The sequence below is a fragment of the Erithacus rubecula genome (assembly GCF_903797595.1).
Source record: "Erithacus rubecula genome assembly, chromosome: 4".
Lineage (NCBI taxonomy): Eukaryota > Metazoa > Chordata > Aves > Passeriformes > Muscicapidae > Erithacus > Erithacus rubecula.
In genome coordinates, this window is record NC_136686.1 from 2,529,496 (window position 1) to 2,556,344 (window position 26,849).

A 26,849-nucleotide genomic window follows, 5' to 3' on the forward strand; every position below is an offset into this window, starting at 1 on the left:
ATCCTTTCCTGTCATGGAAAGTGGTGATGGAAAAATTGACACCCTCTGAATTTAGATTTCCTGACTGGTCCCTCACCAGTGCCAGCTGTTACTGTCATCCAGCAGGGCTGATGCTGCTCCTTCCCAAGCCTTACCACACCTACGTGTCTCATTCCTTCTGCAATACCTTTCCTGTTCCCATCTCATGTTTTGTTTGTATTCCAGCTCCTCAAGTATTTCCCCAACTCCTGTTTTCCTAAACCTTGCAATCTACCAAGCCCTGCATGTCCATTTCCATGTCAGTTTCTATGTCCATCCTTCTCCTCCTCTGTAGCCCTGCATTACCCATTCCTGACTGCCTTCTCCACACCTTGCACATCTTTCAGCTGTGCTCAGTACCTTGGCCACGAGCCCTCTGCCCCTCACAAAGGGAATGCCAAGAGGGCAGGAAGCAGCAACAAAGGGAGCGGGATGGGTGCAGTGTGGGATGAAAGGTGTGGAAGGCTTTTTTTTCTCTTTCCCTCTATCTGCTCTGTGTTCAGGCTGGAGTTACCTGAATCATCCTCTGAGACAATGCTGTAGATGAAGCTGCCGGGGGGATGCTCGGCCGCCCTGCGGTACCACAGAGGAAAGTGGTCCATGGTGAAGATGCTCTCCTTTTCCTTCTGCGTCAGGAATTTCCTGCGGGGAGATAAAACGTTGTGCTATAACACGGCGTGGAGGAGCGGCAGCCCTCCACAATGCAGGGGACACATCATCACCCGGGGTTTTCCATGGGCGAGGGCGGGCGGTGTCGCTGTCGCCGTGTCCCGGGGTGTCCCCTCGGGCAGGGCCGGGCCCTCGCTCGCTCCGAGGGGCGCCCGCCGCGCCTCACGCGGCCGCCGCCAGGTGGCGCTGTTGGCCCGGCCCAGGCCCGCCGCGGCCCCGGGCCGGGCAGGGGAACCGGGAATGACACCCCACCGGAGAGAGGGGAAACCGGGAATGACACCCCACCGGAGAGAGGGGAAACCGGGAATGACACCCCACCGGGGAGAGGGGAACCGGGAATGACACCCCACCGGGGAGAGGGAAAACCGGGAATGACACCCCACCGGGGAGAGGGGAAACCGGGAATGACACCCCACCGGGGAGAGGGGAAACCGGGAATGACACCCCACCGGGGAGAGGGGAAACCGGGAATGACACCCCACCGGGGAGAGGGGAACCGGGAATGACACCCCACCGGGGAGAGGGGAACCGGGAATGACACCCCACCGGAGAGAGGGGAACCGGGAATGACACCCCACCGGGGAGAGGGGAAACCGGGAATGACACCCCACCGGGGAGAGGGGAACCGGGAATGACACCCCACCGGGGAGAGGGGGAACCGGGAATGACACCCCACCGGGGAGAGGGGGAACCGGGCAGCACGGAAGGGACACCGGGAATGACACCCCGGGGCCAGCGCAACCTTCCTCACAGCAACCTTCCAGTATCTGAAGGAAGCTGGATAGGGAACTCTGTTAGGAACTGTAGAGATAGGGCAAAGAGAAATGGGTTCAGATTGAAAGAGGGGAGATTTAGATAAAATACTGGGAAGAAATCTTTTAGTGTGAGGCTGGTGAGGCACGGGTTCTGAAGGAGGTTGTGGATGCCCCAATGCTGGCAGTGTTCAAGACCAGGTTGGATAAAGCCTTAAGCAACTTAGTCTAGTGGGAGATGTCCCTCCCATGGCAGAGTGGGGTGGGAACAGATCATCTTCAAGGTCCATTCCAACCCCTTAACGAATTCTAGGATTCTGTGATTCCTAGAGAGGCAGGAACTGAAGTGCATGAGCAAAGAGTGCATGGCAAGACAGGCAGTGGGTACTCAGGAGAGACCTCATGAAAATCAGGTCATTTGCTTCCCTGGAGGCTCATACAGCTTGCCTGGCAAATCCCTTTGTTTTCAGGCTCTTGTTTTGCTGCTTATTTTGACGTAATGATAATTCCTCATTTATGATTCCTTCCTTTCAGGGGATTCCAGAAGCTTCTCCTGTGGGATATGTGGGGGTCTGTCCCTGCAGTGTGGTGACTGTGACTGTTTCAAGCACTGAATGCTGTTCCTGATGAGCAGTGGGGAATCGGGAATCATCACATTAACCTCCTGCAGCACACAGCATTTTCTCCCTTGTTGCCAGAGACTAACTGCTCTGAATTGTTCAGACTGCTTCAAACACATGAAGAGTGTCACAGGCACAGCAGAGCTTGAGTGTAGGACTCATGTTTGGGAAACTTGGGGACAGTGAAACAGCTGCCAAGAAGCTCACGACCACCCTCCACACGGTCCCTTTCTGCTAGTGTGCCCCTGTGACCCGTCCTTTCCTACAGCAGCAGGCACCAGACTGTGTATCCAAAATGCAACAGAATGCAAACTATCCTTTCCACGTCAAAACCCTTCAGTGCACACACATTTCTGCCTTGAGGGAGAGAGCAGGAGAGTGAATGGGATGTGACAGATGTCAGTCACATCACTTAACGCCTCACTGCAAGGCACTGGGATGCTGCTGCAATGTAGGCAGTGTGAGAGGCAGAACAGCATAAATCTGGAAGAGGAATTGAGACACAAAGATCAAACAGGGCTGAGCTGGAATGTTGCTGGGGCACTGGAGTGCAGAGCCTTTGCACTGCACAACAGTCCTGGGGATACGTAGTAACTGTGGGCATTTTCTATGTCTGCTGACTGAAGTCAGGGAATGGTTGAAGGGTTTTGTTCAAATTGAATGCATTTTGGGACAGTATTTTAAGAAAAACACAAAAGGACCAGAGGAAGACAAAGGTCCCCTACCCTGATTCTGTGAATCAGCATTAATGCCATCAAGGTGTTGCTTCTTTCCATTCTATCTCCCCAAAGGCATTTCTAAGGCTGGTGGTGATTTCATGCTGTCCCTTCAGAGACACTGACAGAAACCCCTTAAGGCAGTTTAGGGACTTACTTGTTGGAAATCTTCTCAGAGCCCACATACAGGGCACTCCTCATGAGCCCAGCCCGAGTGCCCAGAAACGCCATCTCAACGCCTGCCTCAGTGTCCCTGTGGAACAAAAACACACAAGCAGAAGCAAAAGTTCTCACAAGAAGAGCCATGATCCCTGTCCCAGGGTGAGGGCCTTTCAAACTCGAAGTCACATCTGACTCCTGACACATCTGACATACTGACTCCTCCCTGCTAATGACAACAGGTTGTTACTGGCTGACAACTAGCAGGTTTAAGACTTGTGCTCAGATTTAAGTCTGCTTATTTCATTCTCTTTTAAACAGGCCATAACCTCCTCTGCCCCTGCTAGCTCTGCTCCAGGCTACTCTCATGAGGCTGAAGTGCAGGAGAGGAACTGCAGAAGGAGAATGGCTGGATCAGGGACACAGAGAATGGCCAGGGTAGCAGAATGTGACCAAAGAGGGTGTGTTGGTGTGGCTGTTTAAAGCTGTGCTGATAACTGGGTGGGTGTCCTAGCAGAACTGTCACTGGCTCAGCTTCTGTTAGTGTAGGGATACAAGGAACTGAAACGGGGACAGGAGTCCAGTCCTGTATATCTGTAAGGAATGTGTCTGCTGAAAGAAGATCTGTGTGATGTGATACAAGACACCACAAACAACAGGTGCCTCACTAGAAATAACAAAATATAAAGTTGTTTACTGAAGCCAGCCTGTCCAGCATCTTCCTGAGGTTCAATCTGGAGGTACCACCAATACAGACAAGACCGAACTCCCTTTTCTCCACTAAAAAAACCCTCACCAAACTAAAGATTCTCTCAAGAAGACCCAGCTTATTGGAGTTCACTCCTGATAGACACTTTTCAAGCTATTTCTAAAGATATTGAGCTATTTCTACAGTCTCTTGTATGCTGTGCAAAAGTTTGTGACTATATCAGGCACTGCATAAACCCACAGAATCTGGAGATGCATCTTCAGTGGTGTTCTATCCATATTTTTGTCTTTTGTACTTACAAGGACATGTTGAGGGCTAGTGTTGTCCAGTAGGCCTCCATGGGGGCAGTGACCACTGCATCAAACAGCACTTCCTGGACCAACTCCTCATCACCTAAGGAGAAAAATGAAGAACAAAAATCAGGAGAGAAAGACATGCTTCTCCCTAGATGTTTTAGAGAATCCCTTGGTAAGAGCATCTGCCTGTCCAGAACAGTGGATCAATGAGGCACAAAAAAGAGGCCTCCAATTATAGGGCAGAGAAGAGGTCCTAACACCCTGGGTGGTAGAAAAACACAGGAGCAGATGTTACAGCCAAGATCACAGAAATACAGAACCAGTGAGGTTGGGAAAGACCTCTCAGATCATCAGGTCCAACCTATAACCCAACACCACTGTGTCAACCAGATCATGGCACAGAGTGCCACATCCAGTCATTCCTAAAACACCTCCCTGGGCAGCTGTTCCAATAACTAATCACCCTTTCTGTGAAGATTTTCTTCCTAATGTCCTAAATCATCAGACCAGTTCCCCTGCAAACTCTCTGGAAGGGTTGTGCCCAAACAAGTGTGGGCAAGTGAGAGGCTTCCAAATGAAGTTATGAATTAGACCATCACTTGACTCTTTCATTGAGTAGGTCTTTGCCTCAAATCCCTGCTTTGACTGTTCTTCTGGGTATCCTGTAGAGGATAGCAGCCAATACTTTCCACTCAAGTAACTTCCTTCAAAACCACCAGAGATTTTTTCATGGCCTCTACTCTGTCCCTTTGCTCATTGGCTTCTCTGTTAGCTCCGCTTCCTCCCTGTGAGTCACAAAACATTTTCCTGTCCTGGTTTTCACCAGATACTCAAGCCAGTCCAGGCTACCAGTCTAATCCACTTTGGACTGGAGCTAAGAAGTGATTAGCAAAGTTCAAGGTATCATCATGTACTAAATGACATGCCCCAGAACCCCATTTCTCTGACCTGCTCTGTTTCTGTATTGCCCTGCTTGCACTAACCTGTGAGAACATGGTGACTATCATGTTGCAGAAATGCCCTTTTCAGTGCTGTTCTGGATGAAGCCACCCTACCATTTCAGTGTTTCTGGCACTGAAATTTTCTGGGTTGATGTTCCAGGTGTTCCTTAATGTTTTAGCTCAAGTTCTCCCAAACTTCTTTGTCACAGATCTCAGGATCCTTCTCTCCACAGTTGTTATTCAAGCCTCAAAATCAGATCCCACCATGACATCTTTCCTTCTTCAGGCCCCCCATATCTAGGATTAATGTGTTCAAATCATACTTGTTTCTTTTTCCACAGCACTCCCAAACCTTCATATTTGTCCAAGTCAGCTCTCCTGAAAATGGAGAGCTCCTCCCTGGCCTCTTCAGCTCATGCATCTCCTCTTTGCAGCCTACTCCAAGCCAGCCTCATTGTGCAAGAGAGGAAGGATTACTGGATTGTGGTTGATTTTACTTTTAAGAGATTCCCATCCTCGTGCCAAAGGTTTGTGCCTCTGAGGTGCAGTATTACATGCAAAAGCTTGTACTTGGCACAGCTAAGGGGCTGAATGACATCCTAAAACCAAACTGCTGTAAGGAATTCCCATGCACATGAACATCTCTGACCCCTGACAGAGATCCAACTCTTCAGTGGTGCTGCAGGAGAATGGCACCTGGTGCAAGGGATGAGCAGCAGGGGGAGCAGCAAAAATAATAATCATATAACCATTTTTTTCTCCTGGATCAGTTACCTGTTGTGCTTGGAACACAACATCAATCATCCTTGTTCTGAAAGAACCCATCTCTCCAGAGGGCACCATGAGCCCTTGGATGATGATGCCTGGTGTCCCTGGCAAACTGAATGGTCTCAGCACTTTTCCTGGCTTCTCCTGCCATTGCCCCCTCTAGACCAGTCAGTCAGTCTGTCTTCAACCTGGTGTGCAGCCCATGCCAAGCTCCAGTCAAGCCTTCCACTTTCCAGTATTTCCTATGCTGGGACCTCCAGTGTGGCTGAGTTATATGTCAGCTTTGAAACAGAAAAAATTCCTCTGATGGAGACAAGGAGGTAGATCCTCAGCTCATTTCCACTTGTGAATTAATCCAGGCTTGAGGTAAGTCCTGCCTGTGTAAGCAAGTGCCACAGGGGCTCAGTCTGTCACCAGTTAGTCACAGTTCCCTCTCCCTGGTGATGGATACAGGAAAACCCCAGCAGGGCACTTCCAGTGCCTGGGACTCACATTCCAGGTCAGGCTCCTCTCCAGTGAGGAAACGGATCACAGCCTCCAGCTGGCTGAGCTTCCTGTGGTCGGGATCAATGTCAGTGATGCAGTAAATCCTGGTGGGAGGGGAGAAGAAACACAAAAGGGCAAAGAGAAACCACAGTCAAACAAATGCTCCTGGATGACAGTAACTGCAAAAAGAAAGTCAGCAAGAAACCTTGGTCTGCAAAGTCTTTATCATTGCTGCATGTTGTGCCCACTCTAAATCTAACAGTGTGGCTCTAAGTCAAACCCTACCACTAAACCAAACACCAATTAACCTGACTGATGTGCTCAGTAGGGTTGCTCTGCTCTCCAGCATAAGCTCACAATGCAACAGAGCTCTTCCAAATCCTGCCAGCAGTTTCCTGTGTTATGTTGTGCAAGATGTGTACCTGTGCCTGTAACACACAGTAACAGTGTGATGGAGAGAGCTGAAAAGCAGAGGGTCATGTGCAACGTGACACCAGACTAGAAGCAGAAAAAATAACAGACAGAGGAACAAACTGTGAGATGAGGAATGATCTTGCAGTGTGATATGGTGACAACAAAAGGAACACAAGTGCAGGAGTTTCAGGATATAGTTTGGGGAGAAGCAGAAGAATGTATTAGAAATGCTCTGTGTTATAAAGGAAACCAATCTTTTAATCCCACTTCCAATTTTTATCACTCCATTGTCAGGACAAGGGACAGGAAGGGGTTATAAGAGAGAATTAAAACTCATAAAGGGGCTGAAAGGAGTGATTTATGAGAAAAGTCTAAGAGAAATGAATATGTAACGAATATGTGGTTAAGCTGACACCTGAAGTCAGGAGTAGAAGTTGCTGTTTGTGTCTCAAATGTGCTGCTTGTGAAACTTGACAGTGTAATGAGAGGTGAGATGGGGTGCAGGGCTGCTTGAATACAGTTATTTTGGCTTTGATACAGCCTGGCTTCATGTGACTGAGTGGGACTGCATGGTGAGTTCATGAAAACCCCAAACCTCACAGCAATAAATGGAAAGTGCTTCACCCTGTTTCATATCCAAACCAAGCAAAACTGTAAGTTCTGCTTGCTCTTGAAACAGAGGTTATAAATCACCTCCATGTTCACTAGAAGTTAGGTTTAGGCTCAGTTCAGAAGGATGCCAACCAAAAACAAACTAGGATTTAAAAAAGTATTTCAATCTCTCACCAAGCTTGCAACAAAATTCCCTAACAGGTCTGACATAGTGTAGGTTTTGTAAGACAATTCTGAGCAACACAAGGAGAAACAAAGTAAGTCTGAGTACAGAAGACTGAGGATAAATCTCAACTGTTTCTTAGGAGAGGAATGTGCTAAGTTCTTGGTGGGATCTCCCAAAAAAAGAGGTGAAACTCAGTTGCCTGGAGACAATCAGATCTTTGCAGGTACAGCACCCAAACAACACTGTTTTTTCCCTTGGCCACAGAGGGTGATGAACTCAAACCAGATTGCTGGGATCTTTGCCCAAATATCAAGACAAAGTCCTGTGTCACTGACAAGATTTCCTCCACTTACCATTCATTTGCTAAAGACAGGTCTGGCTGGAGCAGGTCATGCAAACCTGAAACCAGAGAGTACATGGAGTATTCAGTGAGGAAGCAGACAGACACAAACAGGCTCTGAAGGAGAAGTGGTGACATTCCCAGCAGCTCCCTTGTCCCTTTCAGATTATCCTACCTTCTTCCACTGAAGTGTTCCCCAGCAGAATGTACTCCCCGTGCCCCCTGGACAGCACAACACCCAGGCTGCAGGCAAGAAAGAAAACAAAGGGTTTGTCAGCAAGGAAAGGTGTCACTGCCTGCAGTTAGAACCCTTAAAGACATTAACTCCCTCCACAGCTATTAAAGAAAGGAACATCATCAGAAGACGATTAAGTGAGATCTGATTTAAGCACCGGGGCTAAGGAACCTGTCTGTAGAGTTGTGAGGCACTGCTGGTGACAGTTTTTTTAGCCAACACTGTAGGTTCAGGTCCATGATGACATTTCTCAAATCTCTGCCAGTTTCAAACAATTTCAACTGGGAGAATAAAACCAACACCCCCTCCCTTCCCTCCCACACACAATTTGCTTCATTTGTTATTTCTTGGTTAATAATTTTCAATGCATAACAATGTTGAGGTTTTTTTTAGAGCCATACACCAGAACCATAGATCATATTCAGAAGAAATGAAAATTTAAGCTGTATCATTTCTCTGAAATAAAACAACATTTTCTATCTAAGGTATAGCTTTCAGACTCTGAATTTCAGGTAAATCATAATATTCCTTTTGAATTGACCCCAAATAATATTTTAATGGCAATAGGAACAAAGAAGTCAGTTATTCCTACTGCTCTACTCATGACTTGTAGCAAGATTTATGAAGAGAAAGGACTATTCTGCTGTCCCTGATCAGACTTCTGATCACACGAGTCCTTGCTCACCTGAAGGGTGTGCCACTGATGTCCGTGAAGAAATAATCATTGGTGAGGAAGAGAACTCGTTTCTGAAATAAGAGAATGAATAAGAGAGACCATCTGACAGAGCAAGGGCATAGTGGTGATGGGGACCTGGGACAATGTCCCTGAGGCTGAGCAAAACCAGCACCTCACACCTTGCTAGGGCTGGCTGGAGGCTGGGATGAATGTGCAGTATTCAGCATATCCAGCACCTTGAGACTTTCAGGATCCAGGCAGCCACTCCATCTTTCCAACAAGGGTTTCAGATAAACCTTTCTTTGTTCTACTCCTGCACTGGCTGCAGGAAGGGGTGGGGAGAAGCTGCCCTCCTGCTTGTCCCCTCCAAGCACATGTGCTGGGGTCCTGCTGCTCTTCCACTAGACACAGCAACCCTGAGAGCTTTGCATATCATCATCATCATCATCATCATCTCAAGCAGGACGGGGGCTCAGTGGCAGATAGGAAGGGAAGGAGGGGTGGAGTTGAAGGGGAGGCAGAATGGCAAACCTATCCTCCTGTGTGGGTGGGCAGCCAGGGCCAAGTCTCCCCACTCCTGTGGGAAATGCTGATATTCTTGACATTTACTTTCATGCCAAAGTGGGACAAAACATTAGCATATTCCAATTTTGTTTAAAAAATTGGTTCAAAAAAATTTACATTTTCAATTTGGGAAAAAAAGTGCCATTTCAGATCCAAGCCATTTTGATTCGCATGCAAATATTTTTTTTCAGACTGACATTTCAACTGAAGACATTTCAGATTATTGAAAGCTGCTTCAGAACTTCATCTGTTTGCCAGACTGGCCTTTTCCTGGAGGAAAGTGTTGATTTCAGTGGAACGCTTTTCCAAAGGAGAAAAGTTTCTGGAAAGTTTCTCTCCAAGCCTTATGCCAGTATATGAACCCTAATATGTTTAAAATCCTAGACCCAGTCTGAGAACGAGGTGAGAGGATGTGTGTGGGAGACAGGGAGTGAACACAGAAAACTCAGTGTTCCCCAGGGAAAGTCGTGTCTGCTCTAACCTGCTCCAGCTGAGCAGCCCTGGAAGTGGAGTGAGGCACAGAGGGCTCTAGTTGCACAGTGTGCACCAAGTTTGTGCTCACTGTGCTGACAGGGATGGGGGATATCATTAGGTGTGATGGGGATTTAGGATATTGCTAGCTGAGGGGTGGCAATGGCTTAAGCCCTTTCCTCCTCTCTCCCTCCATGCAGGGCAACTGTACTGCTGAACAACAGGGTCTTCTGCTGGGCCAGGACCACACAGGATCACAGAATCATTGAGGCTGAAAAAGACCTCTGAGATCACTGAGCCCATCCTTGACCCATCACCACCTTGTCAAGCAGACCACAGCATTCAGTGCCACATCCAGTCATTTCTTGAACACCTCTAAGGATGGTGACTCTGCCACCTCCCTGGGGGGTCCATTCCAATTTTGAAATAACCCTTTCCATGAAGTTGTTTCTCTTTAATGTGCAAAGAATATACCTTGGTTGTGTTATGATGGCTGTGGGTGGTACAAAAGGTATTAACCCTCTCTTGTTGCCTGTCTGATCTGATGATGGAGGTAGGGAGGCACAGAAAACACCTGGTCACTACTCTGAGATCCTTTCCTTTAGCAGGGGTGCTCCTTTTTTACCCTTGGCCTGTCCCTCTCCTGGTGACTGCTCAGCCAGCCCCAGGACAGCTTAAGGCAGCACCACTTATCCATGGAATGGAAAAGAACAGAGGCACCCTTGAGCCAAGTGGGACTGAGGATGATCAGGCAGGACTTGGCTACATAGCAGGGCTCCAGGGAGGAGAGCATGGGCATGTTGGCACAGTGACAGGATGGCTGACTGCCATCCCCTGCAGTCTGGGAACATGTGGATTTGCAGACTGGATGCTGTGCTAGGCATCCAGGCCTGGTTCTTGCCACTACCAGAGGTTTGCCACAACTTCTACCCGTGTCCTCTCTCTTTAGCTTTCACAGTCACAGCCCTTCCATACTCAAGCTGCAAGCAAAGGCATTTCTGCCCTTAGAACTCCCTAATAACTGCCTCCTGTATTTGTTCCTTACTTTTTTCCTCTCTATCTCACTCTGTTCTTGATACCATACTGAAATCAACGTGGGGTATCAACATTTAGGTGGCTGACAGAAGAGTTTCTATCCCCTTCACTCAGATCTTCTCTCCACAGTCTGGCCACCTCATGCTCTTTGTTTCAAGGCTCTGTCAGCATTTTCTTTGTTTCTATGCTGCTCTGCTTCATCAGCTAGCAGAGTACAAGTGGGAATTACTAAGCTTCATTTCTGGTTTCCACTCCATGTGTATTCTGATAATAGAAAAATTGTCACACACTCAGCCTCAGTCCCCTATTGTGCTTCATAAAGCTTCCAGAGCAGCAGAATGAAACAAATAATCTCTCTTTGCCAAGGATACTTTTTGTTATCTTCTTTTTCCCCTGGGTAGGGGAGCAGAAAGATGTCTCTAAAATATTGAACTAAAAGATATCATTGGATGACTCAGAAGAAGTGTTATTGAGGGGGCACAAAGGGGTTAAGCTAGCAAAGAAGCAATCTAGACCTACAAAGAATAGATCTTGCTCTAAAATCTTGATTACTTTTCTGATAGAGTAACTAAGGTAATGGATAAAGGAAATAAAGGACATGCAATATATCTGAATTTCTATAAAGTACTTGAAACAGCTTCTCATGGACTTTTATTCCAAAAAATCAATTAAAGTGGGCTTAAGTAAGATATGGAGGGAAAACTAGCTGCAGAATTGTAAACAAAAAGAAACAGTAAACAACAGGCCATCGAGGGAAGAAAATCTAATGGGAGAAACAGATCCTGCCTTAGCAGCCCTTCTGTACAGGGATCTATCTGTAAGACAAAATAGAACATTTCTCTGCATACTGAAAAAAGTGTCTGAACAGGCCTTAAAATTAGAAAGGTTGGATGAAAAGGAGAGGTGGGTTTCATGTGGAAAAATGGCAACTGGAAAAAATAGCTAAGATACACAGAAGTGAGGGTGGCAGTTCCAGTGCAGCTGTGGGAGGGAGAAAAAAATTTAAAGGACAGCAGAAAGGAGATTTGGGGGCTCCCTGTTCAGAAATATCCTATTGCAGAGAATGGCTGCTATATACAGAGCAACAGGGAACAGTCACAAAATTCAGTGAAGCCCTGGTATTTGGGCACCAGAATTGATAAAAGTGTCAACAGGAACAATCAGAGTGGCTCGAAAGTGTGCAAAAATTTCAAGCACAGATGTTAGCAATGCCCAGGAAAAGAAAAGCCATTGACAGGTCCATGAGAGCTGCAAACACCAAGAATAGAGAGAACAATGTAGTGACAAGATTTAGCAGGAGACAATCACCAAGAGGAAAAAGAAAGGTGTCTTCATTAGCAAATTTCAGCAGTGGCTGTGAGCATTTAATTTGTTGCAATTGGTGCTGACTGTAGCTTAGCATGGGAGCAGCTGAAAAAGGTGCTCTCTATAAAGGATGGAAAATTTTCCTGAAATATAGATGACTTTTGGGCAATGGAACTTGCAGAGCTCTGGAATACTTCCTAATAGGAAATGATGAAAGCCAAAATCTTCGAGAGGGTTAAACAAATGTGAATGAAAAAGTAAGAGTGAACATAAATGTACGAGATAATTTTTCACTGATTTCAAAGGATAACCCTGCCCTAGAGCTGGTAGGGGGTGCTCAAAAGTCACCATTTCACTAGGACTTTTCATAAAACATCTGCAAATATTTGGATAGAATTTTATTCCTGGACCTGGATAAAGGGAATCACATTCTGATGAAGGGAGGGACAAAGTTTTCATGAGTGGTTTTAGGTAGGGAAAGAGAGTGGCAAAATAATCTCCAAACCTCCTTCTGTCTAAGCCAGTTCAACATAGTCTTCCCCTATTCTAACTCTTGAATATCTCTGATTCATTTCACAGCCCTATAAACAAGGAACAACATGCTTTTTGGCTTTGCATGGACAAAGTAGGGAGCTGAGGGGACATTTCCAGGACCTTTCTGAGAGCACATCTTGGTAGGCATAATGAGCACTTACAATGATGCTCTCTTGTATGTCTTTAGCACATGCTTTTTCTATGTGGTGAAACACTAAAATCCTCACACTCAGGAATGCCAAACACTAAAAACCACACCCTTTGTGGTTTTTCAGCGTCCACTTCCCATCCACTCCCCTGTGTGACCTGAACAGAAGGATAATTTCTTACCCCTTTGTCCACAGGGACCTTCACATCCATGGAGAGGTAACCTGTTTCCCCATTGATCATGGCACTTCTCAGCTGCAGAGGTGAACAAGTTTGGTGTTAGTGTCTCCAAGCAGGGCCCAGCAGGAATTAACAGAGGCACTCATCATTAACACACAAGGGCTGGCAGAATCACTGTTGGTTCCCTCTCCTCCCCAGCTCTGTCTTGCTTCTTTTAAACAGAAATCCTGTTTGCAGTGATCAGAATCTTTGGACAGGCAAGCTGATAAGTGATACAGAACAGTAATAGTTTATCCTGAAAGCTTGTTGATATGTCTTTCAGCAAAAAGAAAGGATCTGGAATCTATGAAATTGCCAGCCCCAGACTTCACTGTTTGGCAGCCAGAAATTCATTAGCTCAGTGCTTTAAGAGCCTGGAAGAGGAGAAAACTGAGAAACCCACTAACTCCCTCACTGAATCCAAAGCTCTTTGACATTTTTAAAACTGATTTATAAATTATAGGCTGTATTCAGCACCACTTCTGAAGTGCAGCAAAGCAGCTGTTTAACACAACGAAACAAGACTGTTTGACAGCAGGGCAGGCAGTGAGAAAACCACTTTACTCAACCCAGGTTCCACAGGTAAAATGTAATTTTCACAGTGACTCCCAGCCTCTTGCAAGAAAGATCCAGGAAATTTTTTCCAAAAGTACAGAGGCTTTGACTTCAGGTCTAGCCTGCCAGAGCATATCAAATCTATTGCTTCAGGCTGGACAGAAAAAAAATAGGTGGAAAGTAACTTAGTCATTCACAAATTGTTTCCTTACTTCCAGAGACAGGCCTCCATTCAGGTGCTAGCCAGTATCAACTGCAGTGGCTTTACAAGGCCATGATTTTGTTTATTATGGCTGTTTGATGTGGGTTATTTACAGACCTAGAATATGAAGCTCATGTTTCCCAAGGCCCACATCTTGGAAATGAAAACACTGGCTGGTACTATTACTCCTTTTTGGCTAAGAGTGTTTGACCTTCTTCCAGAACCTCAGCATACTCTCTGTTCTGATCTGGCAGCCTGCAGGATTTGCTATGAGTTCTGAGTTTAGAATCATAGAATATCCTGAATTGGAAACAAGGATCATCAAGTCCAGCTGCTGGCCCTGCACAGGACACCCCAAGAGTCACATCTTGTGCCTGAGAGAGTTGTCCAAATCTCCTTGAGCTGTGGCAGGCTGGTGCTGTGACCCTGCCCTGGGGAGCTGTTCCAGTGCCCAGCCACTCTCTGGGGAAAAGCCTTTTCCTGATATCCAACCTAAACCTGCCCTGGCACAGCTCCAGGCCATTCCCTTGGGTCCTGTTGCTGTCACCACAGAGAGATCAGTCAGTGCCTGCACCTCTTCTTCCTCTCTCAGGGAAGCTGTAACTGCAGTGAGGTCTCCCCCAGGACCAAGAGACCTCAGCCACTCCTTGTGGCTTCCCCTCCAGACCCTTAACCTTTCCCCTTTTCCCCCTCACACTGTGAATATCCCTTGCTGCTGCCTGGCTGCAGTTTGCACCATTATGCATCAGCTGGGTGCTTTTCAGACAATGCCAACTTCCTCTCCTAGATTTCTCTTTGCAGCTGGCTGCATAACACATCATTAGTACTTGGGCATATTTTTCCAGCCTGAATGTGCTGCTTATCAGTGTTGCTGAGATTATACTGCAACTGATGTTGAGTCTGTCATTGATCTAATACCATGGCTACAAATATGAGTGTTGAAATGTTGGCAGCTTTCTGCTGCAGTGGGTGTATCTTGAGAGCCTCTAGACTTGCTGAAGTCACACTGCAGATATTCCTCACGTCACTGTATGTCTCTGCACCCTCTGTGACTGCAACCTTTCTTTTTTTTTCTGGAAGATGCAGTACAGAAACACAAAGTGGCTTTTGTTTCTCATGCTGGGTTCATTATTTTTTTTGTCCTGGATAGTTTTACTCTGATTGTCTATGGACAGAAACCTTACAATTGGTATTGTATTTGCATTCAGGTATCAGTGTCAGTTGGTTAGACAGGAACCCACTAGCCAAATAAATATGAGAGCAAAGCAAATTTCTTTTATTTCTGGGATTATTTTTTAAAATAGCAAACTAGGAAAAGAGGAATAGCTCTGAAAGTGGCTCCAGTGGGAGAGAGAACCACAGTGGGAGAAAAGTCCTATAAAAGATCAGTGAACCTACACAAAGCTGCTGGCAACTTGCATCTTGGTGGTTCCACTGCATGTAAAACCTCTTATTCTTGTTTTGCTTTCCACACAGTTTTTACATAGTTCTGCCACTTGTCCACCTCCCAAATTTCTTTGATGTTGCCTTTATACTTGGTCTACACTAGTGGCAGTAGCTACTTTGATCCTCTTGCTGCTCTGTGTGTCCTACCTGTTTAAATGGATATCTATAGCATCAGATCCGTTTATCTCAGCAGTCTCCCCTGTAATCCAGAAGCATGTGTCTCACAGCTAATGCTATCTTACTCCAAATTCAGTTCTTATCTTAGTCATTTAAGTATCTGTTTCCTCCTAATTCTGAGTAAAAGGAAACCAGCCACAGAGGAAGCTCTATATTCTCATTTTATCTGGAGTCCTAGATGTGCAAAGCAGCAGTGTACAGTTGTTACAGGTGCATGCTGTTTCCTCTTTATCACTTACTAATAATTTGGTTCAAAAGACAGTAGGAGGGAGTTTGGTTTTATATTTTATCTTTTCCCTCTGGTCAGTTTTGCTTTCAGTGCCTCCACAATAAGTTACTTCCTGGATTTTTTTCCCCAAGTTTCTAAGTCCTTTATTCCCTGTGTCTATTATTAATGGTGACTGCAAGTTTTAGTCTCTTGATGAAGTCTACATTGATGAATGTACTTTCTTGTTCCTGATCCTATTAAGTGGCCTCAGCTCCATCTCACATTCTGCATGTGTGGGAGACATCACAAGACTGCCACACTCCTAAACTACTTTGGCTTTATATTAAGGCAGCATTAGGGTCTTGTACACACAGACTGGAGCATCCTCCAAAGTGCTCCTCCCAGTTTCCTCCTTCCAGCACTTCTTCTTTGTTCCATGAAAAGAAAACTCACTTTGAGGAGGAAGACAAGCACTTGGTAGGGGAGCTTTATGCTCTGTCCTCTTGTAAACCACCCCTTAGAGCCAGTCAGGCACAGAAAAACAACAGGAGTGCCTCCCACAGCTTCCATACAGGCAAACAAGGTAGTAGATAGAAGGTGCTACAAGAATGATTAAATCCACTTTCTGACACTCACTATTTCATCCTGGTCTTCCCACTCCACTTCGGAGAGATCTACGCTGTTGTAGTTCGGCTTTGGCTTCAGTTTCTTTCCTTCTTTATACTGGCATTAAAAAACAAAAACCAAAAAAACAAACCAAAACAAAACAAAAAAAAAATAAAAAAAGGAAAAAAAAAAAAAAAAGAAAAAGAAGAATATTAAAGTAAGGGGCTAGATCACTTCCTAAACTAGCCCTTTGAGAACTGGTGTGTAATTTGAAAAATAGGGGTATCTCATTTCTTCTCTGACTAGGAAGGCAGAGTTTGTGCAAATGTCTTCTTGATCCCATATCACTTATTTCTCTACACTGGGAGTGAGAGGCTAAGGGAGTTCCAGTGGGACAGGCAGCTCCAGGAGCAAGGAACAGACAGGAACACAGCTAAACTTACAGGTAAAGGCTCTGGCCTCCTTTTCCTAAACAGATCAGTACAACACCCTTGCCTGCAGGAAATCAGTTGTTTTTTTTTTTTTTCCTGCAGCTAAGAGTATAATCCCATTAGCATTATAATACCAGCAGGAGACCTTTTCTGATGGGAGTCAGGCTTTGACTCCACTGATGGAGACCTTTCACTAGAGCTAACTGACAAAAGAGGACTACTCCTCCAATCTCCTGGATGAGAGAGATCTCCAGGATGAGGGAGAAGGAGACTGGGAGAGGCCAATTGAAGGTGGAAGGATAAAGCTTTGCCTTGCCCTGCCCTGCCTGTGGTCTCCCTGGGAAAAACTGCCTTTTTGAAGACAGGGCCACCATGGGGCTTCACAGCAGCCTTCTCTTGTGGTGACCACACTAATGCTCATGGCTGTGAGCAGGTGGGTTTGTGCTGACCAGCATGTCTGAAATTTCAAAATCATCACACGCCTTGGCAGCTCATCAACGAGGCCAGCTGGCCCTCCTGCTCCTGGGTGCCTGTGTATCAGAGGCTGGTGGCCTTCACAGCTCAAAATCCCCAAAGAAATCAGCACTGAAAGCTGCTGTTCAAGCCAGCAAAGGTTGTGGGATGCACAGCTGTACGTACCAAAGGACGGAGGTCGGGGTGTGAAAGGATGTAGCCGTTGTTGGTGTTCAGGAAAGCGTAGCCATGGACACCCAGCTGAGAAAGAGGCATTGGAATAATCAGTGCTTTAGCCACAAACTGCTGTGTAATGGGTGCTGCTGATACCCAGGCACCACCAATATGGAGAAGTATTTTTCTTTTACAGGTATTAATCAGCAGAAAATAGAATCCATCTCAGAACAGATATCTGTCTGCTCTGTCTGTGCTTGGATGCACAAAAGGATGTGCAGGTAGTAGGTTTGTTTACACATTCATAAAAATAAGCCCTCCTACAGTCAGATTGTCATTGTGGATGGTTAGCACCCAGAGGCAGACTGAGCTCTCCACAGCAGAGAAATGGGCAATGATGGGGAATGCTGCAAACAGTCCAGGAACAGTGGTGACAGCTCTGTGTGCCCAGCACTGCACTGCAGAGCAGTGAATGAACAAGTGAGGATCAATCTCACAGATGGCTTCCCTGGAAACCCGGTCAGATTTCAGAGGAGCTCTGCATTATGTTTCAGTGTTGGCAAGATCAGACCCAACCCAGGCCAATTGTACAAGCCTGTAGTCTTAAAATGCTTTTTAAGGAATAGCATGATGTAACAAGAGCAGACACTGGCTGACCTGATCTATGAGGGATTTCTGAGACACAATTACTCAGCTCAAGACTATATATAATGCAAATTCCAGCTACACCCTGAGTTGCTAAAAACCTGCAGATAGCCTGTGCTTGCCAAAACGAGGTGTCTCAAGGAAAACAACAATGGATAAAGTTTCCATCTTCAAATAAAAAGTTGGAACGCTATTTTCCTATAAAGACAGTCCTGGAGGGATAATGGTAGGGAAGTGAGGAGGTAAGTTATTTACAATCTGTCTCTGCATTCAGGGAATCAATTCACTATTTCACACATCCCAAACCAAAACCTTGGACTGTCTCTATGTGAAGCAGTTTTTTGAAAAACACACTTGGCTTAACTCACTGTGGCAAGAATAAAACCATGACACTGGATCAGCAAATTTCTTTTTGGCCTATTAAAGCTGAAATTTCCCAGCCCTGTAAAAGCACAATCATTAATATACAAGCTCCAGTGATCTGGAACACTGGAGCTGGTCCTTTTGGAACCCATATACCAAGGAATTCAAGCTGAGGATCCTAGGTTTCCAAACTGGTCTGGAGTTGGAGGACTTTCTGAGAAGATGTGTCCTGACACTGATATAATTTTTCCCCCCTCCTTTCCTGGCACTGCTTGTAAGAAAGAATAGTGACCTTCCTTAGACCAGAAAAAAAATTATTTTATATCTGTCATTTGACTGACATAGGGGAAGGGAGATGAAAAGGCATTATTCTTATACGGAAATTAATCATATAAAAATTGACCCAAACTGGGCAGCTTTGCAAGCAGAGTGCAGGCACCCTGACACTCACAGTTCCAGGGCTGTCTGCAGGATCATTTCCTACAGCTGCCTGTTCATGGTCTGCCCTGCATCCATGTCTGGAAACAGCACAGAAATTCACAGCTTCTGACAGCACTTTCAGTCCTGTGAGTTTTCAGCAATCAGATTTTGGACAACTGCCTCACTGGTAGTAGTTGTCTGATAGTTATTTAAGAGAAACCAAAAAACTTGAAATGTTGGCTCAAAGTGCCAGATTTCGTGGTGGTCCTTGGATGTGCTCGTTGTCTCCTGCTGTGCAGCCTGACTGAACAAAGGGTCACTGCCTGGAATTTACAGCAGAAACCAAACCAAACAGTGCATCTCTGGGGGAATTTCCTATGGATAAAGACTGTTTTTTTTTTAAATACATTGAACAGAGAGCTAATGGAAAGTTTTTTAACTAACAATTCTGGAGAGCAAATACTCTATCCAGGTACAGCACAAAGCAAGTGAGAGCCAAGTTTCTGTACCCTGTCCTGCCAAGAAACCATCATGCTGATCTGGAGAAAGGAACCTCTAGGCATGACAGGAGAGTTGGCTCTCCATAATCCATTCAGCCCTCAGTTTTTCTGCTAAGAATATTGACAGTGAAATGAGTGCATTTTTTTGCCAGCTGGCATGGCAACTCTTGTCCACTGGGAACTGGATATAAAACTGTAATTCTTCTAATACAGGCTGTCACCTCTGAGGGATCTAGGTTGGTGATCATCAGGATGCAAAGGTTCCATGACCTTTTGCCAACCTACTGGATCACCCAATCCTTGTGTTGCTGAAGCAGCCCAAAAGCTTGTAGTGGTGAATGATTTCATATGTGCTATATAAAAACCACACACCACTACATCCAACAACTCTTCTCTTATGCTCACAGTTTTTCCTACAGAGCAGAGAAGTGATTTTTGTGCCCATGGAAGTGTGAGTAGTGACTTTACTGTGCAAAGGAACCAACTGCATTGTCTCAGTCTTACCTTATACCGTGGAGCAAGTTTTAACAACTCCCTCAGTGGTACATCAGAGCCCACCACACCCAGAAGAATGCCATGGGATCGCTGTAAAACAAAGGAGAATCCATTTTCAGAAGCAAACCCTGGGTACTTTTCTGCCTGAAAACACATTATTGTCTCCCCCTAGTAGTTTCTCACCCATCCCCTCTAGGGTTGTGTGAAAGTAGTTATGCAAAACTAATTATAACATCCTTCAAAAAGTCCAAAGAAGTTATACCAGTGTTTATGAGAAAGGATATTTCCACACAACACTAGTCAGTATTTACTATTGTGATTCAGAAGTAACATAAAATTACTGTAATCAAGTTTTGAGGGCAAACCCTTGCATCCAGTACATGTAAACACTAAGGTAAAAAAAAAGTAATGCAAACCAACATGAACAGGTTGATAAATGGGGCCAACTAAATAAAATGCCAAATACAAAACTGTTAATCTAGAAAAAAAAAAGGAAATCCCCTCTCCATGACATGGGAATCTGGTTGTTTAATAAGCATCTGGAGAGCACTATGGATGAATTACACACAGACTCCCACTGCAGTGCAGTGCTAATGCAGGCTATGGCCAGCCCCAGGTGGAGAAGGCAGAAAATCATCTGTATGACCTGGATGAAGAATTTATCCCTTGTATAGCAACACTAAGGATGCTGAGAAATTAGAAATGCTACAGAAAAGAGTGTCTAAAGGCTTTCAAACCCCAGAGGAAATGCCCTTATCAAATCATCTAAATTATTCAACCTTTTTAATCTTTTCAAGATAGACAGGTTTGATTTTATAACAGTATGTTTCCCATGAGAACTTACTAAAGGGTACAGGCTTCTTAATCTCAGGAAGCCATTATGACAGGAAGGTGAAGTCAGACAAATTAAAAGATTTAGAAACCACGATGGAGAGAGCTTGGACCTGGATGCCTTTGCTCAATGATGCTTTTGCCAAAAGTATTTGGCTCATCTATGTGAGATACAAAGGCCTGCAATAAAATGTAGGCTAGACAAGGTAATGATCTCTTCCAGCCTGAAATTTCAGGGCATGTGAACTAGGCTCAGCTTGAAAATGGAAGGGATAAAACAAGGAGAAGCATCATATTTAAGGGTTATATTTTGAAGAAACGACAGATAAATTATCACACACCCTTCCAGAGTTCTGCTGCCTTCCCAGATGGCCAGATGTTGGTTCAGAGGCCCCTTGGTTTTAGGACCCCACCCAGGCCTGCTGCCCCCTGAGCCTCACTCACCGTCTCGTTCTTCTTGCTGAACACTGGCATGGCCACGGTCGTCATGAGCAGCAGGCTCTGAGCCTGCGACGCAAAGAGCTGCCACACAACAACAGCATGTGAGTCAGCAGGTGCTGCAGCACCCCAGGGAGCCCCAGGGCAAGTCCCCAGGGAGCCCAGATGTGGACTGCAGCTGGCCACCTCCCTGCCTCCCACACTTCTTGGAATACAGATGGCAGCACTTCTAAATATTCTGCGTCCAAGAGGATGCTTGCTCGTGTGGGGTGATGAGGATGGGATGAAAGACAGTGAAATGCATTGAAGAGTTGTTTTAATGAAGAGACAGGGACCTGCAGAAGTGGTGGCACAACTTACAGCTACCACTCTTTATGAGTGTAGACACGAGCACTTATACAATGAGTGCAAAAACCACCAGCACAAGCAGCACAGAACAGAGAAAAGCAACACAAATATGAGCAAAATCACAAACAAGCAAATACATGAATACCACAAATGAAAACCACCACAGACAAATATTTAAATGACACAAATACACACAAAGCATACTTATATACACTTCTTACTCAACCATCTAAGCTCAGAAAAAAGAGACAAAGTCATGATCCAAACAGATACAACATAGTGAACTACCTCTGCGAGGGATACAGGACATGCATCTGTAATGGGATAAGAGATGTTCCCCATTCTACAGAGAACAGATGCTCTAAAAGCACACAAGAGGAGGTAAAACAGGCAAGCCACATGCAAAGGAGTCCCCCATACATGCCTAGCTATCAAAAGATTCTAATTCTTTGTTGCCAGCATCACTCCTTCCATTTCTCCTTTGATGAAGTGAGTGGCAAGGCAAGAAATGACCTCCTGTTCCTATTACAGAGCATGCTGGGAGCCATAAAGCAGGTCAACAATCTAGCCACTTGATGGAGATTTGGACTTGGTATCTTGAGTTGCTCCTCTGGATGATTTTTTTGTGGAATCTTCCCATTCACAGCAACACTCATACTAACACATGTAAACTTCTCTTGCACTTATTGGATATGTGGAAAAAGAGATCAGGTGAATTAAGCCACTGCACAACACAGACAGCCCTATCTACTCTGAACCAACAGCACAGCTCTCCAGTACATCAGCATTCCCTCTCTTCTTGCTGGTGCAAGAGGATTCTGAGTGCTGGCAGCCCCCACCCCCTCCAGATGTACAGGCCAGCTGTGGCTGTGAAGACTGGCACTGACACACCAACTGGCACAAGGGAAACAGCACAAAACACAGGGTGCAGTTACCTCCTCAGACTGTGGCAGCTGGTGGGAGACATGGATGAACACACAAATGAATACATGAATGGAGGAATGAATCACAGACAGGAGAGGTTGGGACAGAGGAAGAGAATGGCAAGACAAAAGGCAAGAAACAAAGTGCAGAACAAACCATGCAGCAAACAAATGCCTGTGGCTGCCTTGGGAAGCGTGACCCTATACACCAGTGCCAGAGGTGGCAAGTCTGCTGATAAAATAAACTTCCTGGGTAATTAGTAGAACTTTTGGAGGCTTTGATTAGTACACTCAAACACCATGTCCCAGCCTGCATTTGGCACAGCTCATGCAGCAGAAGATACCCCCATGTCACCCTCACAGAGCCAAATGACTTCCCACAGGGCAGGGCTGAGACAAAGCAGGGGGCATTGGGAGTGCTGACTGTCTGCTCCTTTGCCCACAGGGTTAGGTGAGTTAGGTCTTGCTAGTTTAAGGGAGGAGTGAGCCTGCTGCCTCAGCTGAAATCTGTGTCTTTGAGGTGCAAGCAATTTGCAGTTAGCTACTGGGCTGGAGGAAATCAATGTCTGTGACCCCACCCTGAGCCATGAATAATCTATTGCGTGAATAATCCTTCAGAAGGGAACCTGCTTGCACAGAAGCACATCTCAGGTGGAGTTGTGCCTGTGTGATTAGTCCTGGGCACCCGAGTCACTGCAGAATCATGTCTGAGTCTGCATACACATCTTAGCTCCAGGAATGAGCAGAAAAGGAATACTGTCTGTCTCAGCAGAGCCAGAGACCAGTAATTTCTATGAATCAACCAACTCCTGGCCTGTTGAACCTGTGTTTCAGGACCTGATGCAGGTCCTTACCGCGCTGTCCATGTAGGCTTCGGTCCAGATGATATCGTGGTCGTGGTTGATGACCATGGGCCGGCTGAGCACGTGCAGGTATTCCATGACATTCTCCTGGACATCTGCCAGCGTGGAGATCTGGGTGTAGTAGCCTTCATGGAGAAATAGAGGCGTGAGTCACTCTGCTGACACATCTGCCATTTCTAAATGAGTGCAAAGCTAGAATGTCAAAGACTGTGTCTACCCAGGTGGGTAATCTGCTCTTCGTAAAATGGGCCTTGACATGCCTCATATCCAAAAGCATCTGTGGAAATTTGGAGTTTGGAAGCAGTGGTTCTCTTCTAAAAATGCTGAAGTAATATGCCAAACAAGAGTCTTGATATAACCAGATTTGTGCAAAGCAGATGCAAAATGTTGCTTCAGGTCTCAGGAAAAAGCTTCCACTAATCAGACTCTCTTTAGTCTGGATGGCCAAACATATGCAAAGAAAGTTTTACACCAGGCTACCCACTTACTCTGCCCTATTTTATATTAAGATCAAATTACCACCTTCTCTTCCAGACTTTTTCCAGCACTCTTCAGTCTGCCCAGCTTTGCATCCAAGGAGGGCAATTACTACCATCTACACATTGGAAGCAGAATAAAAAATGCAAGTTACCTATTTCCAAAGCTTTGTGCCTGCAGCTGGACCTACAGCAGTCTAAGACTACAACAAGGAGTAAAGGGGAAGGATGTTCTCAAGCTACCAAAAGGTCCTCAAATCTAGGTGCTGGTCAGAAGTGCAAACACAGAGTACTGCCATGAGGATTCTTGTATCCTGCTTCTACCCACAGGCATTGGTTGCACTTGGTATGGGATAGAATGTGTCAGATAGGTGGAAAACTTTCTTAACACCAGGAAAACACTGTCATGTGAAAGGGCTCATGTTCTGATAAATTTTGTAACGTGGTAACAGATTTAGTGTGTTCAAAAACAAGGACCAAGAGAGTTACACAATGCATTGAAGCAGAAGAACCAAAATCAGGGAGCCCTCTGCACAGTTCAGATCTGCTAAGTGAGAATGCAAGTGCAAAGAGCACATTTTTGTTACCTGGTTATTCAGAAGAGCATATTCTGACATTTTACAGTGATCCAAGAGTACCATGAATTCTCTGTCACTGATCTCCTGGCTGAATATACAGTCTGAAACCCAGGGGATTGCTTCATTTAACAAAACCTAAAAATATTATGTGTAATTCATAGTGCTAATTAGACTAATGCTTGAGCCTTGAGCATCCTCAGCTCACAGACATTCTCCTGTCAACTCTTTTCAGCTGTAAATATTCCCATGCATTTCATGCTCTGCTGGAACCACTGCTTGGGCTGGAAAACAGTTTGTACCTGACACCTAGCTTCAGTTTTCCCTTCCTTTCCCTGTTTAAACAGGACACTGATGTAACTAGCATTACTGTCTCCAGAGGCCAGGTCATCTCCCAACATGGATGGCTTTTTTTCCCCCTGCCTTTCTTCCTTGACTCTTGCAGACTCTGACAGTGTTAACTTGACTTTTTAACTGGCCCCAAATGCATAGAGGTGACTCACCTACTGTGGATGGATTTTCTCATTCATGTAATTTCATGCCACTTAGAGAGAACAGTGGGTGTGGGGGGAATTAACAAGCTATTTTAGTACCTCAGTGAAAATCACTTACACACAAAGAATTTGGCCAGGGTACAGGGGTTAACCTGCAGACCTCGTGAAAATTGCTGTAAAATCTTTAAAGCAGCAATGTTTGTTTTAATATCTCAGCCAAAAGATGTCAAGCTCTCTGACAGAGCTTTAAACAGATTGTCAAAAGCCAGCAACTGGGACACAATAAGCACAGGGGACTTGGGTGGACTACAGCCAGCACGAATCTCGGTCATAGTGTCCCTTGGCACGGTGACAGGAAAATGCGGTGGCTCAGCACAGAGCACTTGTGTTAGCTGGACACAGCACACTTCATGTGTGCCAGCAGGGTCTGCTTTTTCCTTAGCTTGCCTTCCAAGCAAGAGCCTGTGGGCCCAGCAGTGGTGGGTGAGCCTTGGAGGGGTGCAGGGGGGTTGGGACCATTCCTGCACAGCACCTTTGTTGTTGCAGGCGATCCATTTCACGTTCGGGGCAAAAGTGACCTCCCGGCCAATGAGGTACGTGAACACCCGGACCTAGAAGGAGGCAAAGGCAGGAGAATTAGGCTGTAATGTGCTGCCAAAACCAAATGGCTGAAGTTTGTCCACTGCTGTGGATGTGGTGGGGGCAATAGCTCAGCCTTCACACAGAGACAGGAGCCTCTCGTGCCATTTGTTTCCTGTTTTGTGGCCTGGAACTTAATTTCCAATTACAATAAACCCAGAAAGCCAAGCAGCACCCGGGATCATCTGAATAACAAAGCAAAAGTGCAAATTCTGTTTGATTTTATGATAGCAGCTCTGCCAGGCACTCAGCAACCACATGCAGAGAGGTTTATAGCTCCCAGGAATCCTTTACCCAGGGGAGCAGCTGGCCACATGAATAATTTAGAGAGCTTTATCATTTCTCTTGCATTTGACCACCACCAAAAGAGCCAATCCTGAAATAAACTGTTTTAACAGCTCCCTGCTCTGCTCTCTCAGTAGGTTGCTTCTCTCCCTTTGTGCATTGCTGCTAGCTGGGATGAGGTAAACAAATAAGTCAGGAGGGTTTAGGATGAGCAGTGGTCTGTTCCACTTTCACAGGCTAGTGGAAGCCTGTAATCACAGACACCAGAGTAAATAGGGCTGGACAGCACCTAGAGAGGCTGTTTAGATCATTCCCCTGGCTGCCATAAGAAATCAGAATAGCCAAACCTTTCCTTAAGAGAACCAATTATAAACAGTCCTGCGTGGAATTAAAACTCTTAGTAAAAGTTGGTTTTTAATTTTGAAATACTCAACTCAGTCTTTATAATCTTATCAGAAGAACATTTTGGTTGCCCACACCTTTCTCAAACAAAGTTGATGAAAAAGAAAAGCTTCACTGACCTAGAGATAGGCACTTCCTCTTAGCTCAGAAATCACTGCAGTGGGCTTTTGGCTGGCTGCTTTGCTTGCATTTAGTCAGGTGCCCATGGCTATTCAGGTACTGGACTAGGTGAATGCTCAGCTTTGCCTGATATCCTGGCTTATGCTCTTCTACTCCCAGCCCAGCAGAGCAGCACCTTTCCCCTCCCTTTGTATCCATCACTCCCAGACAAACCTTCCGATCAGGCCAGTTGTATTTCTCAAACACGGCTTCGTAATCCTCCACGGCTCCGTCGGTGATCAGCATGATGGCTTGGTTACACAAACCTCCTTGGCCAGCATCTCTGAACTGCAAACACAGAGGGACAGCACTCCTTATGCCAGCACAGGCTGCTTTTGAGCAACTGCACTCTATTTATTCATGGTGGGCCAGATCTTGACTTCCATTTGCAAACCTCACACCGCTCAGAAAGAGGAGGGTTTGCACATGCAGACACAGGAGGCCTTACAGAAGTAAAATAATGAGGAGAAAAGAAGGGGAGGAAGGGTGTGATTCCCTGCTGCTTCACATCTTGCACAGTCACATTAGTTTATGCAAAACAACTAGAGACTGACCATAAACACAGTAATTCTGATTTGACAGCAGTAACTGTCACTTTTTATGGCAGAAAATGTGAGAGGAGTGGGAAATCAGTCTGATTTTTTCGGAGTGAATCCATCAGTCTGCCAAAGAATAGCAAAAAAAGGCAAAAACAAAAAAAGGCTACAGCCCTCAGAGCTGGGAAAGGTTATGCATGTGCCAGAAGAGAGGCTATACAATGACATGACAGCTGACCTGTTATCTATGCACAAGTGATTTTCAAGGCAGAGCAGAAGTGCAGCAGGACTCTGGTACAAACACTGACGTGCTCCCAAGGGCACCTGCAGAGGTGTTGGACAGATGTGCTCCC

The 26,849-nt window shown here is 45.6% G+C and overlaps 1 protein-coding gene across 1 annotated transcript in view; it reads right to left on the reverse strand.

Moving 5' to 3' along the window:
* The window catches only part of CACNA2D4 (calcium voltage-gated channel auxiliary subunit alpha2delta 4), a 116,770-nt gene that overhangs the window by 66,138 nt on the left and 23,783 nt on the right, over positions 1-26,849 (reverse strand). The window contains exons 11-25 of the mRNA XM_079303772.1: positions 26,135-26,248; positions 25,008-25,086; positions 22,922-23,055; positions 20,803-20,880; positions 19,537-19,617; positions 17,117-17,191; positions 16,077-16,163; positions 12,817-12,888; positions 8,587-8,648; positions 7,842-7,909; positions 7,680-7,725; positions 6,141-6,238; positions 3,943-4,036; positions 2,933-3,028; positions 533-660 (exon numbers count right to left, since the gene is read on the reverse strand). Of these exons, the coding sequence (XP_079159898.1) occupies positions 533-660; positions 2,933-3,028; positions 3,943-4,036; positions 6,141-6,238; positions 7,680-7,725; positions 7,842-7,909; positions 8,587-8,648; positions 12,817-12,888; positions 16,077-16,163; positions 17,117-17,191; positions 19,537-19,617; positions 20,803-20,880; positions 22,922-23,055; positions 25,008-25,086; positions 26,135-26,248 (1,312 nt within the window). The remainder of the gene's footprint in view (positions 1-532; positions 661-2,932; positions 3,029-3,942; positions 4,037-6,140; positions 6,239-7,679; positions 7,726-7,841; positions 7,910-8,586; positions 8,649-12,816; positions 12,889-16,076; positions 16,164-17,116; positions 17,192-19,536; positions 19,618-20,802; positions 20,881-22,921; positions 23,056-25,007; positions 25,087-26,134; positions 26,249-26,849) is intronic.